The sequence below is a fragment of the Aspergillus melleus genome, assembly GCF_016097325.1.
Source record: "Aspergillus melleus strain CBS 546.65 chromosome Unknown contig3, whole genome shotgun sequence".
Taxonomy (NCBI): domain Eukaryota; kingdom Fungi; phylum Ascomycota; class Eurotiomycetes; order Eurotiales; family Aspergillaceae; genus Aspergillus; species Aspergillus melleus.
The window spans coordinates 1,014,326-1,032,671 of record NW_025763372.1 but is presented as its reverse complement, the minus strand read 5'-3'; the positions used below and the strand labels follow the sequence as shown (position 1 = coordinate 1,032,671).

The following is an 18,346-nucleotide window of genomic DNA, read 5'->3' as shown; positions in this document are numbered from 1 at the left end:
CAAGGCGACAACAAAAAGAAACGAGGGCGGTTGTCTCGGTTTTGTACAAGGAGAGGAGGGAGAGAATAAAAATAAAAAAAAAGATAAAAAAGAATGGCTACCACGAGTGGATCGAGTATGCTGGATCGGCGGCTACGCGCATTGATTGCGCATGGCCGTTGGACAGTTGCAAGGGGTCAAAGAGTGAAGAATGGAAGAAATCAAGCGACCGAGGAGCCAATCGATCCGGCTACACCAGGCGCATTGTGTCAAATTTCCAAATTGACGTGCAGAAGCAAGCTCGCAACGATTGTGCAACGCAGGGCTGGCGACAGATGGGGGTGTGGGAACATGCCAAGGATCAGGGGCTTGTCGCAATTGCGGGGGTGGCCGGTGACAACGAACAAGTCAGAAGAATGTGGCTGAGGGAAGAAAGAATGTATGAAGGAATGAGTGACAGCCAGGCGGTTAGGTAGGAAGAGGAGTTGCAGCGATGAAACAGAGCCCTGGCGGGAGACAGAAGCTGAAGAAGGGGAGAGGAGAGAAGGAGGGGGGAGACAGGACTGAAACCGAGAATGCAGGCCGGAAGGGAGCCAACCCTGGCGAATGGAAGGCCATGGTGAATTGTGAATTCTGATTTGATTGAAATTGAAGCGATTAATGACGATTGATTGGCATCGACAAATCAGCGGGGAGCGATGAAACACCAGCGGGCGCTTAAGCACGCGCGAAGTCGTGAACCGTCGGGGCATTCCTCGCTTGGCTTAGCGGCCCACCCGACCCTGGCACTACGGAGTATAGGGACTGTGCCCTGTGCAGTATACCTACTGTGTACATAGAGTAACTCTGTACTCCGTCAGGGTGAATTGTTCTGATCGGAAGACTCAAATTATAAACAAATTAGATTGATGAGTCCCAATTTTAATCTAGTCCACATATTCCTTCTGTATCCTCTTATCAACACAACCAAATCCGACTCATCGGCAAACTGAGCCGTGCCAAGGGCTGCTTAATTACTGCTCCACTGACCAGCCGAGCAAACGAATGCACATTCTTATCTCGTGAGCTCAGGGTCGGCATGTGTTCCTCCGTCTTCTCTACGGAGTAATTTTATTTATCATCTTAGTTCCTGACTGCAATTGATCTCAACTCATGGCGCCATTTTTGACCATCAATATTATGGAAGTACTCCGAATAACCCAATTTGGTTCTCGAATCTGTCCGTTTTTATCCACTATTCACAAAATCCCAGCTACAGAAACATTGCCCAGTGGAGAATTTCTGCAAGATCTGCAATGGCAGAGAGGTTCAGAAAATCAGAACCCCTCCTGGCGCCTACTTGCCGAAACTTTGGAAACCTGAAACTTGAGACTTGTCGCTGATCCACTCGGGCGTCAACGGATATACATTAGTTTCCAGTCAGCGTACGGTGTACTGCTTAAAGTTGCTCCCACCTTCCTGGCGAACACGTCGCCACCGTACCCCTGAAGGTCAACCGGAGCAAGAGCACGCCTTGGGTATCAGGCGTCAGCTAAGTCTCGGGATTGATCTCCGTGCCAAGAGGGAGCTATGCGTTCATTCCACCATCCACTTGTAGAACCTCGGCTTCCCAAATGGCGCGCCTGATGATCAGCGTATACCCTCGCTCTCATCAGATCGCTCCTAAAACAATCCCGAATCATCTTTCCATAAGCTGTGGGATCAATCGCTCCGAGGAATGCACGAACGACTAATGATCCGGCATACGCCGAGTTCTCTCCCATCTCTTGCGATAAAAGCACTTCGCACCCATGAAGATATCGAACGAGTGACCATGGGTTCAATGGAAAAGCCAATCGTGCGAGTATCAATTTTCTATCATTTTTGCAGCGTTGTTGCCAGATCAATCGCAAGTCCTGTTCATTCGCCTTGAATGGCCTTCTACTTATGAAGTATTCCTATCTCGACGAGTCAAATTTCCATTCCAGACATTCACAGTAGATGGGGCTCTCTAAGTCATGCGCAAGAGTCTTACCTTTGTTTAACCTCTTGCTATGAGATATCTCCATCAGATCGAACGAAGGCTTTCTCAAGCCCAATGCTGAGCATCTTGCACCTTCAATTCTACTGACTCTATAGATCGAGTCCCGATAGAGGGCGTAAACAGGACCATGGATGTCACTAGATACGGTTTCTCTACGGTGAGGAGTAAGAGACTTTTTTTTTTTTTTTTAGTAGTGCCGAGAGTTCTATTTCACTCAAACAATGTCTATCTATATAATCGCTAGAAAACAAGAAAACGAAAAAGGAATTAGAAAGCCCAAAAAAGAACAGAAAAGCCAAGACAGTCTTCCAAGAGAAGAACGACGAGATAAAAAGCCAAGGAGAAGGCTAAAGAGAGAACATACAGGAAATTGAAAATTATATAAGTTTCCTCCTCTTTCTCAGCTCGACTGGGCGGACGGAAGCACGGAAGAAAGCCCGGGAGTAGAGGAACACGTCTACAAACCAGCGGACTCACATGCAGCCACAGAATCAGGTGTAGCTACGGAAGGTCCAGCTGGGAGTCATGATCAACTCTCAGCACCAAGGGACAGGTCGAATACCGCGCAGGGTCGCAGGTTGAGCGGGATCCCGAGGAAATCTGTCTCGAAACTCTTTCAAGCCCGTTGCCATTACTGGCCGGACTCGAAGAGCGAGAACAAGTCCTGTCGAAGGATCAGAAGGGACGGCGTCTCCCGTTCGAACGATTGAACGGGGACGCCCCGGGGCGGGTCTTTGCGTCGGACAGGGAGTTCGTGAGGCTTCGGATTTGATCGTCCAGAGCCCTAACCTGGACGCTCGACGCAGTTTGGGCCGCCGCCCTCGCCCTCCGCTCGTTGTCCAATTCACCCTGGAGCTGGCGGATGAACTCATCCTTAGCCTGGTCGGAAGACTCAACGACCATGAGGCTAGATTGGCTGCGCAGCATCCGGAGTTCATTCCGCAGCTCCACGACCTCTACCCTGCTCTTCTCGAGGGCCGTGACGATCGATCCCATGTCGCTCGTACGGCGCTTTTGGGGGGTCCCCTGCGACAGACGCGCAGCTTCCTCCAGGTCCCTCACGCGGTTTCTGAGGGGCTGGGCTATACGTTCGAGGCGCCCGATCTCCTGCCGACACTCCCTGGTTTGGGTTTCTGCGTTCGCCAGTTTACCCTCGAGGTGGTCGACCTGCCGGGCATTTCGATCGCTCAGGGCGGCTTTGGCCTCGGCACTCTCGAGGGCAGTCTCTAGATCGGCAAGACGCCTGTCGCGGTCCTCTTCAAAGGCGGCCAAAGCTGCCCGACAGTTTTCATCGACCCCTTTGGCCCAAGCGAGTGTCCCTTGATACAAAGCCTCCCCACCATCCCTCTCCGACTCTAACATCCCGGCCTTACCCTCCAGGGCCTTGACTTCATCCTCCAGAGACTTGATCTCACCCTTCAGGAGTTCGCACCGCTGGTTGGCGGCATCGCGCTCCTTGGCTGGCTCTGGGTCGGCGTCGAAGGCCTTGCCCATTTCGATCTCGATCAGGAGGTCGCTCCTTTCCTTGCAGAGTGCTTCGTTGCTGGATACGAGTGCATCGTGGCGGGATACGAGCTCATAATATCTTTCCTCGAGCTGCGTATAGACCTGCCCCCCTTGATCACTCAGGCTTTCCAGTTCCCGTACGCGTTGCATGCTGTTATCGAGCGCGCGGTCCCGCTCCAAGAGACAATCCCTGAGCGAATGGACCTCGTTCATAGCATCCACGTATTCGGCCTCGGTCTGCGCCATCAACTTAGCATGCTGACGTTCCAGCTCGACTTTGGCAGATCGATAACGTTGCAACTCGTCCTCGGCGCGATCTTCCTTGGCTTCCAGCACTCTGACCCTCTGGGAGAGAAAGTCCCGATCCTCACTGACCTCCACCAATTCCCCCTGCATCTTCTCGAGCTGCGCGTTCTTCCTCTCGACCTGCTCTTCCAAATGGGAACGAGTGATGTCACGCTGCCGCGGCTCCACGTTCGAGGTAGTATAAGATGTTTCCCCGAACGAGACGCGAGGCGCAGGCAGCGTGCCGAAGAACTCCCCGTATTCTCCCCGTTGCTTCGTTGCCAACTGCTTCGCGGCGTCCGCTACGATGCGCTCCTCCTGGGCTTTGATCGTCTTCTTGTAGCTTTCACACTCGCTAGCGTGTTCGTTGATCAAAGCCTGCATCTTTGTCTCGAGTTGACGCTCGCGTTCAAGCACAGCAGAATCGTCGGTCTGTGCTCCCTGGTCGACGGCGCAGTTCACTGTCTGGGCCTGAACCACAGGTTCAGGCTGGGCGATTTGTTCGGCAGCGACGGTCTCAGAGAGAACGTAGTACATCCAGGCAAGGACACAGACAAGAGCAAGCAGAACAATAGGAAGAAGAGGCCACTCATCCTGATGACTGTCAAGCAGCGCTTGGTTCTCATCGACCACTCCGTTCAAGTTCACGCCCAGGTTACGCCCGAAACAGTGGAACTCTGCCAACAATCGACCCCGGCCAGAAGGCAGGTAGAAGTAATTTCGAGGCGAGAAGGAGCAGTACACACCCATGTCCCACTGTGTGGAGAACAGACCAGCGGCAAAGCCCGACAGGAGCTGTCCTCCGCAAAGGAACATGGTGATGCACGCGACCACGCCGAAGAATCCTAGCGCCATGAATCGAATGATCATGACCCGGGGGTCAGGGGCAGAGTACAGCCACAGGATTGCCTCGAAGGGGACCCGGCACAAAAGACGGCAGCTAGTCGATTGCTTCAACTCATTGAGGGTGAGGAGCAACGTGGTGCGGAGCCCTTGGTAAGAGCGTACGACGGCGAGCTGTTTAACCAGCCACTTGAAACCGAGCACCACGGAGAAGAGCTTGTTCAGTCCAGTCATAATCCAAGGAGAGATATCGTCCCAGAAACCCATCACGAAACCTAGCGTAGTTATCACCGCAAAAACCATACCCGAGCAGATTGATAGCTCAACCAAGTCCATGTCTGGGATGAACCAGGGTCCGGCAATAAGTTCAAGGTTGATCAGGTCTTGTGTGAAAATAGGCGCTTGATATTCCCCTTCTAGTTTCGATAGGAGATCCGGGAAGAAGAGACCAAAAAGCTATTCATCGTCAGACAACAGAAGCCTTGCATGACTCCAGACAACTTACGACGAAGAGAAGGAGTATCAGGTAGTTCTGGTGGGTCTGGTTGAACTCGGTAACGTTGAACCAAATCATGTTGTTCGAGAGACGAAGGCCTTTTTTCACACGTTAGACAAAATTCTTCCATGACTTTGGGCAGCTTACTGATTAAATCAGCTTGTAGGGGTAAGTCAGGCGTATTTGTTCGTGTGGGTTTCTGTCGCTCGAGACAGAACAGAGGATGTTGCAAGTAAGATGAAGAACTTCTGGTTGTTAGACAGAGATCTTGCATGACTCCTGGCAACTTACTGACTGAATCAGTTTGTGTGGGTACAGCAGGCGTGTATCTCCTTGGATGAAGCTTGCGCAGATGCTTGAAAGTACGTTAAGATAGATGGATGTTTAGAGAGAATACTTGTGAGATGATGGTTTGGAATGAAGAGGGAGATAGTGGATGAGGAGGGGGATTTGTTTGGAGCGAAGAGGGATGGATAGAGGAAGGAAGTGGGAGAAGCGAAAGGATGTTTGATTTTCACTGCCTTTGAAGTGGGTGAATGGTTTCTTCAGGGCAGGTTGGGATTTTCTTTTCGCTGATGAACAAGCTCTTCAGTTCTGGGGGTGAAAGACCTTCTTTTATGTTGACGGCGAGGAAGGCCCCAGGACAACTTCGCCGGAAGTTCCCAGCTCAAACTACATCATACGGAGGCTACTTACTGGAATCTTCCTGTCTGCAGAGGCCCAGTGACAGCTGCAGTCACCGCAATGTTCCTGTAACAGGTTTCCCTGCGCTGTGATTGGACTATCAGTGAATCTTCCTTCCAGAAGAAACTTGCAACCTGGGGAAGTTCCGTTATCCTTTGGCCTCGTGAGATTGATTTCCTGACGTAATGTTTTTTCCAATGTTGACAGACATTTTGCAACATCGCCATGATCGCTACTGCCTAGTCAGAAGGCGCAGTGAATCTATCTGGAGCTTCACGATGTAGTTTCATGAAATTTGTCTTTGGCTTGGACTACAGACATTGAGGGGCTATTGCAAAAGATGCAATATCTACTTTGAGTGAATGTCACTACATATAAAGACATTTCGTTGGATTCAACATGGGTTTAGGATATAGCTCGATGTTCGACTATACCCTGAAAACCAGCGGATACAGCGATTCTTTGGCACGAAGGATGAGATATCAACTTCACAGATAGGTTCTGACTCCAGTATAGTTCGATGCTATCCACCGGCCAATCAATTTTCAGAGCGAACAGTATATATTTTCATACGTAAACAGACAAAAGCAGGCCTAGCCTTCGATCCAGGAAACTCTGCAGTACTGCATGGTCCATGAAAAGGTCTAATACTGCTCGTATACGTCCGACCATACCCCGCACAGACTTTTGCTTAAGATTTAAACAATAGAAGACCATCTTCGAGGGAACTGGCGGACCAGTCTACCCCAGATATCAAGATCAACCAGCCGATTTCGTCTCCACCGTGGTTATGTATCACGCGTCTTCGGATAACGGCAAAGCGGGGAGGTCTATACTTCGTGTGGCTTCGGGGCTTTCTGCCGAGATCTAGATAATCTCTGTTTGTTTGTTACACTGCATGAGCCGAGTGGAGATTAGATACATAGGATCTTGTTGCCAAGGAAGATACTTCGACTCTGGAATGTCGAGTAAGATCCTGGCTCGGACACTATATATTTTTATCATGCAAACGAGCTCCACTACCGTACTCCAAGTAGTTTAAATGGCCGTTTGATTTATGTTTACTTCGTTTATATGTGGGTTTCGGTTGGTTGATAGCGTCGCCCCGATATCACAAGCCTGACCGTTCAATGCAAGACTCCAGGAAGGCAAGGAATCCAGCCTACGGAGTAATCTATCTCGTGATCCACTCGAAGAACGATCGGCGCTGGTCAGAAAAATATCTCAGGCTAGCCTTACGCGGTGCTAACCTGACAGTTTAGCGGCAATAGAATGGGCCCAGGGCCTTTGCTCATTTGAGAATGGGTCTAAGAAAACACCTCTTACGAGTACGAGGCATAGCGTGCACTATTTACCGGAAGGTTGGTCCGTATTATCGACGGGGGACTCTGTGGGGAGTCAATTGTCCGGGAAAAGAAGAACAGGAGACATCGAAGTGGAACCAGGAATGATGGCGAAGATCCATGATCCTCGTTGGAATTTCCTAGCTGGTCGATGAAACAACTGGATTGTCATTTAAAAGGGGCTGTCGGCTTAGTCGCACAATTGTCATTCCAACCAACGTTTGTATGATGTGTCCACTTGTCAGAATGAAGATTCTGTCGAGAATAGATCGGTGCTCAGTACGGAGTACAAGCCTTTTCGATAGAATTCAAGTCCTAGAATAGAGTCATTAATTCATCGGGACAGAAGGGAAAGGCGGGACAACGGCCAGGGGGGATATTAGTTTTAATATACTCCGTAGTGCCGAGACTCAGGCCATCCATGCCAGCCTTCAATCTCAGGTGTCAACCAGGCTTAACAGCCCTGCAAGGCGGGCGCTGATTGGGCGGGACGGGCTCTGGGGGTGCCTTCCCTTTTGGGGGCAGACACCTACCGAAAAGGGCAGGTCTGCTTGGGATCAAAACAGACAAACAGAACAAACAGCTCCCTGTCAATTACCTCATTTCCCTGTCCACCTCCTCCCGGAGTCCGGGGGAAACTGTCGTCTTCATCTTCTCGTGTACCATCATCCTCCCTCTTATCTTATTCACGTTTATTCAAACCTTTTTTCCCCCGTTTCCTTTCTTCTATCCTTTGTTCTCATCAACCATTCAATTCAAATAATCAATCTGAAATCTACCTGCTTACTTGCTTCGCCGTCCGCCCCACCTCCTAGTGTCTGCTTGGCTTCCGATCGCGACTGGGCGCGGCACACCCCTTTACCCTGGATTTGTTCAGCCCAGGCTTACCCGCAAATTGTCAATAGGCAGTCCGACTAGGGACAAATAAATATGTCCCCCATCTAACCCGCTGCCTCCCTTTCATTCTTTTTCTTCTCCCTCGCTGCCCCGCCCACTGCTGATGGCTACAAGTCCGGCCATCCGTATTCTGGCCCTCCGGCCGGTTGTCCACGGTTTAGGAAAATTGTTCCTTTTCACTCTCGCACAGCTACCTCTCATCGCCGGCGCTCCGACGGTTCCTTATCTCAAACGCTCCGAAGAAGTCCACGCATTATCCCCCAGCGACCCTAGTCTATGGCTGTATCTCGGTGTGGCCGCCGCGCTCGTCTTGACCGGCGGCGCATTTGCCGGTCTGACCATCGCTTTGATGGGCCAGGTATGTTCGCCACCGGCAAACCAGGCAGCACCTATTAATCCTTGGCTAATTTTGGCGATAGGATGAGGTCTATCTGCAGGTCATTCAGACATCCGGTGAAGGCGCAGAGCGAAAAAATGCAGCCAGCGTGTTGAAATTGCTAAAACGGGGAAAACATTGGGTTTTGGTGACTCTCCTGCTCAGTAACGTCATCACCAACGAGACCCTCCCCATTATTCTGGACCGATCGCTTGGCGGGGGTTGGCCTGCGGTTCTCGGCAGTACAGTCCTCATTGGTAACAATGCACTTCCCCCTCACTTTCCAATATGAGCGAAATTCGACTGACCTTGTCGGTCGGCGTCCAGTGATTTTCGGCGAGATCGTCCCCCAATCCATCTGCGTTCGGTATGGCCTTCCCATCGGTGCTTGGATGGCCCCTTGTGTTCTGGCCTTGATGTACCTTATGTCGCCCGTGGCGTGGCCCGTCGCCAAATTACTCGACCGCCTGTTGGGTGAGGATCACGGTACAATCTACAAAAAGGCGGGTCTGAAGACCCTGGTAACGCTCCATAAGACTCTGGGAGAAGCGGGCGAGCAGCTCAACTCCGATGAAGTTACCATCATCAGCGCTGTCTTGGATCTAAAGGACAAGGCGGTTGGTGCCATCATGACCCCAATGGAGGATGTTTTCACCATGTCTGCCGATACCGTCCTTGACGAGGAGACGATGGATTTGATCCTCTCCCAGGGATACTCCCGCATCCCCATCCATGCTCCGGATAACCCCCTCAACTTTGTCGGCATGCTTCTAGTCAAAATGTTGATCACTTACGACCCGGAAGATTGCAAACGGGTCCGCGATTTCGCCTTAGCCACGCTCCCCGAAACCCGTCCCGAAACTAGCTGTTTAGATATCGTCAACTTCTTCCAGGAAGGCAAGTCGCACATGGTACTGGTCTCAGAATACCCCGGTGAGGACCGGGGCGCCTTGGGCGTGGTTACACTAGAGGATGTGATAGAAGAACTGATCGGAGAGTAAGTGCCATGCAAACTTTCTACAAATTAAGTGGATCGTGAACTAACGCGATTGACCATAGGGAAATTATCGATGAATCGGACGTTTTCGTTGATGTCCACAAAGCCATCCGGCGTATGACACCTGCTCCGAAATCCCGCGTGCCCAAGGGCAGAATCGTGGAAGAACCACCCATGCTATCGAGCCATCCCGCTCAAGGCACCTTAGTCGACATCGGAGCTGAAGGTCGGGGACGAAGACAGTCGGAGGGACGGCGAAGCTCGGTGGAAGCCCCGTTGCCACGATTCCAGCTCCGCAGACAACAGTTGGACAAAGGCGCGGATTCGCCCGATGGTTGGGTCACTCAACGGGGAACCACAGATGAGATTCGCGAACATTTGAAGCATCTTGGGCCTTCCAATCTGGCCAGTCGGCCCCGTCATACCCGGTACCAGAGCGTGAAGATCAAGCGAGCCGGTGGTTCACCGACACGGTCGGGACAGACGGATGGCGATTCGGCCCTGAGTACTTCCGGGTCTGGGCATCGTCGTGCCTCTTCGCTCGGTTTACCCGGTACCAGTGGTGGCATCGGTGCCGGGCTCCTCCAATCGGGCGGCTTGGACGCACGCGATGGCGCGCATGCACTACGTCTCGGGTACGACACCATGTCGCATCCTCCAGCCACAGATACCGCAACCCAGACGAAAGATGGGTCAGGGATATCCATCCCGGAAGCCGTCAATGAAGAGCAGGACGAATATGGACGCTCTGCCGGGTCAAGTGCAGCGATCAGCATCTGGTCTTCTGACTCGCGGTCCCGAGACCGCCTTAAGGCGACCAGCTATCAACACCAAGGGCCCGCCCGCAGTGGCAGTATTACCGAGCAGGTGGTCGATGTCAACGGAATTCGTAAAGTGGTTCTACACACGACGAGTACGAGTTCCTCCGACGATGAATTTGGAGGCAAATTCCCAGTGCGCCAGGATGGACAGATCCATGACCTTAATAATGATACCGAGATGACGAATACCAATGGACAGAAGAAACGTCGTCGGCGACACAAGCGGGGCAAGGCTTCGAAGGGATCGCGGGATGACCAAGAAGAATCGGCACTTCTGCTGCCGCAATGACCTTAAGCCCAGGCTCTCATGCTCCTTCTCTGCTGGTCAGACAGGGCACACTTCAGTTCTACGCACGGGAGCGTCTCAGATTGTATGATTTGTTGTGTGGAGACGTTTGGACGTGCCCTTTCTCTCTATCACTTTGTGGGGACATAGCTTCCACCAAGCATAGCCTGTATAATGCATCATTGATCTTTCTTGTCCTGCTATATGAGTTTAACATGCACTCTTCCCCTAGTATCAGTATAGCAGTATGTATCCGACATATACAGCCCTACAGCCGCTCTGCCGACGCTCGGCTCTAGTCCTGCTCTACTATCAAAGCCCCTGATCATCTCCAGTTCTTTCCACCCAGGCCAGACATGGTTATCTATCCAATATGCTAGTAAAAAGAATTACCCGTATTAAATCAAAGACTCGGGCCTATTTCACAGGACTCTACAGTGCTAAGCGTTTCGCCAGTCAAGTCTAACATTCATCAAACCAAATGAATAAATTTTTCAAATGTCATTCGAACCAAACTTTTTATGTATCATGCCGTCAATATCTACGTGTCGTTGAACCATTCATTAACTCCGCGAACAGGTAACATAAACATCAAAACGTTAGAAAAGAGAAAAGCAGAGGCAAAGGAAAAAAAAAAAAAAAAAAAAAAAAAAAAAAAACAGATGAATTGTGTATGTGTATGTGTAATGCCGAGCAGAAAACAGGATATCAATCGTCTTAAGAGAAGAGGATGCGAATCGTTGCGATGAGATCATTGCAGGAGGGGATCCTAAAGTAAGGTTATGTTAGTTAATTGTTGATTGTAGATTTGATTGTGAGATGGGAAAGGGGACAGAGCAGGTGATAGGTAGGCAAGGATGAGAAGGGAAACATACCCGGAAATGCTTCTGGTGATTGGCGGCGCGTTGCACCCGAGCCGTAACTCTCTGTTCTTGCCGGATGGCCCTGGTTCGTTCCTTTTTCTCCGACGCAGCAGCAATCTGCTTCTGGGTGTCCGTGGCGCCGATCATACCGGAACCACCGTTGGCACGGCTGATGACGGCGCGGTTGAGGTTGCGGCCTCGCGGCTTGGGCTGGTCCTCCTCGATCTCGCCGTTCTCGATGGCCAGCTGGCGCTCGGCGCGTTCCTCGGCGGTGGGGTAGTTGTGCAGGTTCTGGCGGTAGTAGCGGGCGAGGGAGCGGTGGCCGACGCTGCGGCCGGAGGGCAGGTGCATCTCGTAGTCGGTCTTGTAGACGACGGGGGCGTTCTTGGGAAGCACCTCGTCGCCGTCCACGGAGGCCGAGTCCTCGGTCTCCCAGCCGTCTTCCTCGCCGACGACCTTGACGCCGCCGGCACCCTCCTCGACCATCTCCTCGTCCTCGTCTTCGTCGTCCTCCCACTCGTCGTCGTCGGAGTAGGTGCTGCGGAAGTCGTAGAACTGGCCGATCTCGATCTGCTCGTCCTCGGTCTCGAAGGCAATCATGCAGTGGCCCTTATCGCGCATGTGGGTGCGGATGCCGGCGGGGCTGTTCTTGATGGCATGGCAGTAGAGACACTCGCTGTTCTCGTTAATCTTGCGGTGCAGGTAATGCAGGAGACCCTCCATGTTGACGAGGAAGTCCTTCTCGGGGATGAACATGCCATGGCTCTTGAGCATGTGGTCAGCGTTCTCCTGCATGTCGGCAGATTTGACGGGACAGAAGAGGCAGCGGGCGGGCGAGAATTCGCCGTCGTCCGCCGTCTCGTCCATCGCGTCCTCATCCTCGTCTTCCTTGATCGTGGCGGCGTTCATGCCCTGCGTGATCTTCGACACCTCAGTCTGTTCGCGCGGCTTGTTGATCGGCTCGCCGAGCGAGAACGTCGAGCTCATGACGGACGAGGCATCGTCGGCATTGTTGCGGTTGAATTGCGCCTGGCGCGATCGGTGCTTCGAGCTCTTGATGTGGTTCTGGTACGAGTTCTCGCTGTAGAAGGTCTTCTGGCAGGCGGTGCAGCTCTTTTCGAACGAGGCCTTGGCGGCGGCTGCGGTGGAAGTCGCTTTGGCGGCGAGGACTTTCTCGTTGAACGTTTCCTGGGCTACGGGGGGAAGGGAGGCGATCCGACGTTTCATGTTATACAAACTGTTATGAGAGAGTAGATATGTGAGCCATTGTCACTGTCTTTCAAGGGCCCAGAAAAAAAAAGGCAAGCGACTTACTGCCAGTCTCCGCGCATATGATTCCGCTGGGCATCGCTGCCGCGGAAAGCAACCAGACAGGCATTGCAGGTGTAAGGAAGGGATGTGGCCGGAGCGCTAGGATCGAGGGACGCCATATTGTATGGGTTTTTTGCAACAATTCTGACGTTGAAATTCGGGAATATTGAGGGTATCACGGATTAAATCAAAAATGGCCAAAAAGCGGCGCTCGGTTGTGTGCGATAAATCTCGAGCGGGGCGGATGTGCTCAGTCTCCCAAATACTGAGATGATGAGTTTCAGATGTAAACAGTCACAGTCAGCAACAAGACGGAAGGAGAGAGAACAGCAATAGGAAGAAATGCTGATTGCTAATATGGTTGTAAAGTCACTGCCCCTCGATCAGAAAGACTCGAATCGCATGAGTAATCCGATCACTAAGCGGAGACTTGCCGCTTTAAGCCACTTTATGACGTTCTTGCACGTGCCCCGCTCTAATCCTTTTCGAGAATATTCTAACCGGATGGGGTACTATGGTTATGGTGCTTTGCATGGAATACAGATGCTTCTATATTGCAACCTGGGGCTTGTCTTATCAAGAAACAATACCCTATCCCACCGATAAACACATGGATATTTATCAACGATGGGCAGCAGCCCATTGAAACTATCCATATCTCGCATGAGGGTTGACTATTGCTCCAAAGGTCGTGGTTGCATGTGTCTAGATTTGCCAATGAACTTGCCGAAGACATTTAACTTTGTGCATTTGCAATGAAGCGGCAGTGTAGTGGAAATAATGTTTGCCCTTGGGAGAAACCGTAGAACTGAAAAGGTAATCCTATTTCCCACTGGATGTAGGAATGTATACCGCTAGCGATTCGCCTCTTGTTTTTGGTTAATGCTTGGTAGTTGGCTCTTCTGTGACGCAAGCCGAAACCTCTGTCAAGTTTGTCTCTACAAAGCCTGCTGATACTAGGCAGCAATTATTGAGACATCTTCTGTGTCGGGAAACAAAAGGCCTTCTAGAGTGTGGATAGTTCTGAGGGTCTGGAGGGCTGATGACGTTGTGGTCTGTGCTCTACGCTAGCCTACTTTTGGTACACGCTAACCGCATAAGGGCTCGGATCAGCCTTTCCTCCGAGAATTCTGCCTTAGTCAGGATAACAGGGTCTTGGCGCCTAAGGCCACTTCTGGCGGTCTTCCGCATGATATCAGCTTAGCCCCGGAAAGTACAGACCACCCACCACCCTCACCTCTGCTTCATTCTGCAGTTCTTGATTCTGGCCGGAATCACCAACTCCCAGATTGGACATCCTGACTGGGGCCAAGTAATGCTCCCCAGTTCACGAAAATGACCAGGCTCCGCGGAGCTTCTGTGAGCTCGTATGAGACCTCCCGTGGGAGCATTGACAGGCCTCAGCACCGCTCCAAATTACCCCCGAACGCCCCGGAGATCATCGCCCAGAATACCGTGGATGTGTCGGATCCTGCACAGGTGCTACTTTGGTACAAAGATGAGCGACGGCGACATTTTAATCTCTTGGTTCGCAGGTTAGTACTCTGCTTCTTCAACCAAATATAGGTCCCTTCCTTCTAAGTCGAGCCGACGGCTAAGTTCTCTCTGGAAAGATACAAGAACCAACTCCTCTACGGATGTCAGGACCCCGGATGTCAGACCGCGACCTGCGCGAGCTATCGCAGGAGGGTTACGGAAGGACCGTTTCGTCGTTACACCGAACTGAGTGCCCGCACGTTGGCTTGCTATCTGGCGAGCTTGGATAACGCAGAGAGCGGTCTCTGTCGCAATAGCCCCCGCGTCCCATCAGATCTCTCCTCGCAGGACTCCCACCAACGCCGATCGAAACGCCGCACTCGCGCACTCCCCACGAATGATACATGTCGAGACCGAAGCGGGTCATCAGCAGCGGGTCACAACGTTCCGAAAGGGACTTCGCCACAAACGCCGTCAACTCGGAATGCGGATTTATCAGGCGTGAAGAGCAATGCTTCGCGAAATTCCTCTGAGTTCGAGCCACAGAAACATAGCGAATACTTGCCACTTGATGAGAGCGGGACGATCCAGCAGATGAAAGATCCGAAGTCGTTCACGCAGAACCTTTTCGACACGCTATCACTGAGAATGATCGAATGGCTGCCTTTGCGACGATCCCCGAGCAGCATTTGCCCCGAGCAAGATCAGACAAGCGCTCGTACTGCTGCGCGATCGCCCAAGCCAGACATTCGCCATGCCCAGGTCCAATCAGACACCGAGAAACAATCTAAAGGTCGCGATCGTCCGTCCCAGTATCACGCATTACCAGGGGGTCATCCCCACACTCCGTCATCTCGGGCTACAGGAACCCAAACTGCTGCGGTGGAAGTGAGAATGGCAAACCAACAGTTTAAGCGGCGTTCGCTAACCGAGATGGACCAGTGGCGCCACAGCCCGCGATCGAGCCTAGAGGATAAAACTCTCACTGAACTCAAACCGGCTCGCAAACTCTCTTTCAACGCCCATACATCCACCGACGAGTCTGTCAACATTCCCTCACCGCCAGCGCTGAAACATCGTTCACAAAAGCACCGAGGTCGTACGGGCGACACGCCTGGTGGGGCTTCGCTTGAGCAACGAAAAAAGGAGAGACGTGTCTCTTGGGACGGTGCGAAGCTACTGAACGATGCCCAGTACTACGACGCGCAGAAACCCACCGCTGCTATAGCAGAGCGGCAGCGTGCGTTGGAGGAGGCCCAGTCTCCGAGTGAGCACAAACCACGTCCAAAAGGGGTTCATTCAAAACGAGAGTCCTCCACAATTCAATCAGTCACGCATCTCACTGGTGAGATTATCGATGGGCTGAGGCAACTGATGGTGCTCTCCGAGGATGATGCGGAGAGATGGAAAGACGAGCTTGCTTACATAGAGTCTATTGGCACCTTGGAAGATTCTGAATGGCGCTTTGCAACACCTCGCCAGCGTCAGGTCTTCGCGTTTGTAGCGCAAAGCATCTTTTATGCTTTGGGTAGCACCAAACATATCCTGCAATCATTTCGCCAACCCACGGCTGGTCCGACAGAGATGGTGGAGCAGGACACCGTGCATCCTAGAATCCACATGCAGCAGCTTCAGCCGTCGCTGCGCAAGTTATATTCCATTTGTCCAAAAGATCTTATCTTCCATAGTCTTTGGGCTGGCCTGGAAACTTTGTTCATACCGCCGAGAGAGCTATCAACCCCCAGCAAACCATCTCGACGGTCCTCATACAATTCTACTTCCGGGGCATCTCTGTCTGCACCGATAATCTCCCGGCAGACCACTGAAACCTCAAGAAGCGAGCCAATTAGTGATGCCAATGCCGCGGACATTGCTACCGTCGCTCTGTTTGCCTTGGCTAGTTCCCTCCCCGAAATCGATGAGCCGACGTGGCGCGGCTTGCTTCAGATGCGTGCAACTGGCGCCGTAGCTTCTAGTTCCGAGATGCAGAAGCTCCCTTTGCACAATACACGATTGATCATAGGTATCACTGATGTTCTTGAACATGAACTTGCGCTTCGGCTGCTAGGCCGCCTTGTGCGCGCTCTCACCGCACGGTTAGCATTCTATGAAATATCCAAGGCTCGCCAGCCGTACACCTCCGATGCTCCGAAACAGCAGAGAAGTAGCGTTCTAGATCTTCTCATCAATAACCTTAGCGAAAACCATGAATCCTCCACCGCCAATCTCAACGACTCCGACCAAGCGCAACCCCCAAATCCTCCCGCCATCATCGCCGAATGGCTGCGCACGCTTTTCCTGAAAGAATGGGATGGCAACCCTGAGATGCCCAAGAGTAGTACCGTGGGCGGTGCTGTACAGATTCTTTCGATGATGTACAAAGAGCGTAGTCGCCTGGGCCTTGTCCCGGAAGACTTCCACACTCCTTTTCTCTCAGAGAGGTTGGAGCCATTGGAACTACCAGTCGAATGGATGGGACGAGTTCCCAACAACAAGACGATGCACCTCCTGTCGTATCCTTTCCTTTTCCCTCCCTCCGCGCTCGTGATTTACTTCCGCGCCTTGAATTATGCCGCCATGTCGAAACACTATGAAGCCGCGACAACCATCACCAGGCATGTGACGCAGACAGCATTCGGTGCCATCCAAATCCAAGAAGATGTTCCTTTGCTCTCCCGCTTGAAGACCTCCATGACCACGTATCTCGTGCTTGTGGTCCGCCGTGATAGTCTACTGACCGATGCTCTCAATCAGCTTTGGCGGCGAGAACGGCGGGAATTGATGCGTCCGCTGAAAGTGCAACTAGGACTGGAAGAGGGCGAGGAGGGCTTAGACCACGGAGGCGTCCAGCAGGAATTTTTCCGACTGGTGATGGCGGAGGTGATGGACCCATGCTACGGGATGTTCACTACGGACGGTCGAACGCGTGTTTCTTGGTTCCAGCCCTGTTCATTGGAGCCCCTCTACAAGTTCGAGCTGCTTGGGTTATTAGTGTCGATCGCAGTCTACAATGGCCTCACTCTGCCCATAAACTTCCCGACTGCGTTTTACCGCAAGCTACTGGGGCTCAAGGTCAAGCACCTCGAGCATATTCAGGATGGCTGGCCAGAGCTCACCAAGGGCCTTGAGGGACTCTTGGATTGGGATGATGGCGACGTGGGAGATATCTTCATGCGCACGTACGAGTACAGCTTCGAGGCCTTTGGAAGCGTCGAGACTGTGGATATGCAGAAAGTCGGCAAGGACTCACCTTGGCCTCTGCCATCAGCATTGTTCCGGGCCGGAAGTGCAACCAACCGACCCTTCCCACCGCCGTGGTCAGACGTACGACGCTTCACTGACCGCATGAGCCTGAGTCCTCCCTCGTCAATGGCCGCCGAGGCCACCGACTCGCATGCGGATCTCGCGAAGTCGGTGGATGGCTCGGTGCCAGTTCAGTCGCCAACACCTCCCGCCGAAGAGGCGCCACTGGTCACCAACGAGAATCGTGCCCAGTTCGTCAAGGACTATATCTTCTGGCTGACGGATAAGTCCATTCGACCGCAGTACGAGGCCTTTGCGCAGGGATTCTACACCTGTCTCGATCGAGCCGCCCTCTCCATTTTCACACCGGAGGCCCTGAAAACGGTGGTGGAAGGGTATCAAGAAATTGACGTCACCGAGCTTGAAGGACATGCACGCTATGAAGGCGGGTTTGGGCCGAATCATCGGACGATCCGAGATTTCTGGAGCGTTGTGCGAGGATACTCAGCGGCCCAGAAGGCACAGCTTCTGGAGTTCGTGACGGCAAGTGACCGAGTTCCGGTCAATGGTATTCCTAGCATCATGTTTGTGATCCAAAAGAATGGCGTGGGAGATACTGTAAGTTGCCCTGGTCGCACCATCAGACTTTTTACTCACCCGCTGACCTTCTTCTCCAGCGTCTTCCGACTAGTTTGACCTGTTTCGGCCGGCTTCTTCTACCGGAGTATTCATCTAAAAGCGTTCTGGAGGAGAAACTCAGCAAAGCATTGGAAAACGCTCGTGGATTTGGCGTTGCATGAAAGTGTGAATGACTGGAGTTGGACAATACATAATAATTATACCATTGACAGTGTCAGCTACTTGGCTCGTATAATATCATCTCGTACCAGCACATGGTCTTCCTCCGCGCTGCGGAT

General features: G+C 52.2%; 4 protein-coding genes across 5 annotated transcripts; 2 read left to right on the top strand and 2 right to left on the bottom strand.

Annotated features, from left to right (window-relative positions):
• Positions 1 to 2,439: 2,439 nt before the first annotated feature.
• LDX57_005366 (uncharacterized protein) lies at positions 2,440 to 5,210 on the bottom strand (the record flags this gene model as incomplete). The annotated part of the gene is made up of 2 exons (XM_046087047.1): positions 2,440 to 5,092; positions 5,142 to 5,210. The coding sequence occupies 2 exons, from the start codon at positions 5,208 to 5,210 to the stop codon at positions 2,678 to 2,680; spliced, it is 2,484 nt and encodes an 827-aa protein (XP_045943013.1). The 3' UTR covers positions 2,440 to 2,677.
• A 2,602-nt stretch (positions 5,211 to 7,812) lies between these two features.
• MAM3 lies at positions 7,813 to 11,024 on the top strand. Of its 2 annotated transcripts, XM_046087045.1 has the most exons (4): positions 7,813 to 8,414; positions 8,476 to 8,689; positions 8,760 to 9,429; positions 9,492 to 11,024. In XM_046087045.1, the coding sequence occupies exons 1-4, from the start codon at positions 8,160 to 8,162 to the stop codon at positions 10,537 to 10,539; spliced, it is 2,187 nt and encodes a 728-aa protein (XP_045943011.1). In that variant the 5' UTR covers positions 7,813 to 8,159; the 3' UTR covers positions 10,540 to 11,024. The 2 variants fall into 2 exon arrangements, with proteins under 2 accessions (XP_045943011.1, XP_045943012.1); XM_046087046.1 differs by having other exon boundaries at positions 7,813 to 9,429.
• Positions 11,025 to 11,287: 263 nt separating this feature from the next.
• On the bottom strand, positions 11,288 to 12,626 carry REI1 (putative C2H2 finger domain protein; the record flags this gene model as incomplete). Its single annotated transcript, XM_046087044.1, has 2 exons — positions 11,288 to 11,305; positions 11,412 to 12,626. 2 exons carry the CDS (start codon positions 12,624 to 12,626, stop codon positions 11,288 to 11,290), a joined length of 1,233 nt encoding a protein of 410 aa, XP_045943010.1.
• Positions 12,627 to 14,045: 1,419 nt separating this feature from the next.
• Positions 14,046 to 18,229, top strand: LDX57_005363 (HECT domain protein; the record flags this gene model as incomplete). Its single annotated transcript, XM_046087043.1, has 3 exons — positions 14,046 to 14,245; positions 14,324 to 18,047; positions 18,107 to 18,229. 3 exons carry the CDS (start codon positions 14,046 to 14,048, stop codon positions 18,227 to 18,229), a joined length of 4,047 nt encoding a protein of 1,348 aa, XP_045943009.1.
• Between the last annotated feature and the right edge of the window lie 117 nt (positions 18,230 to 18,346).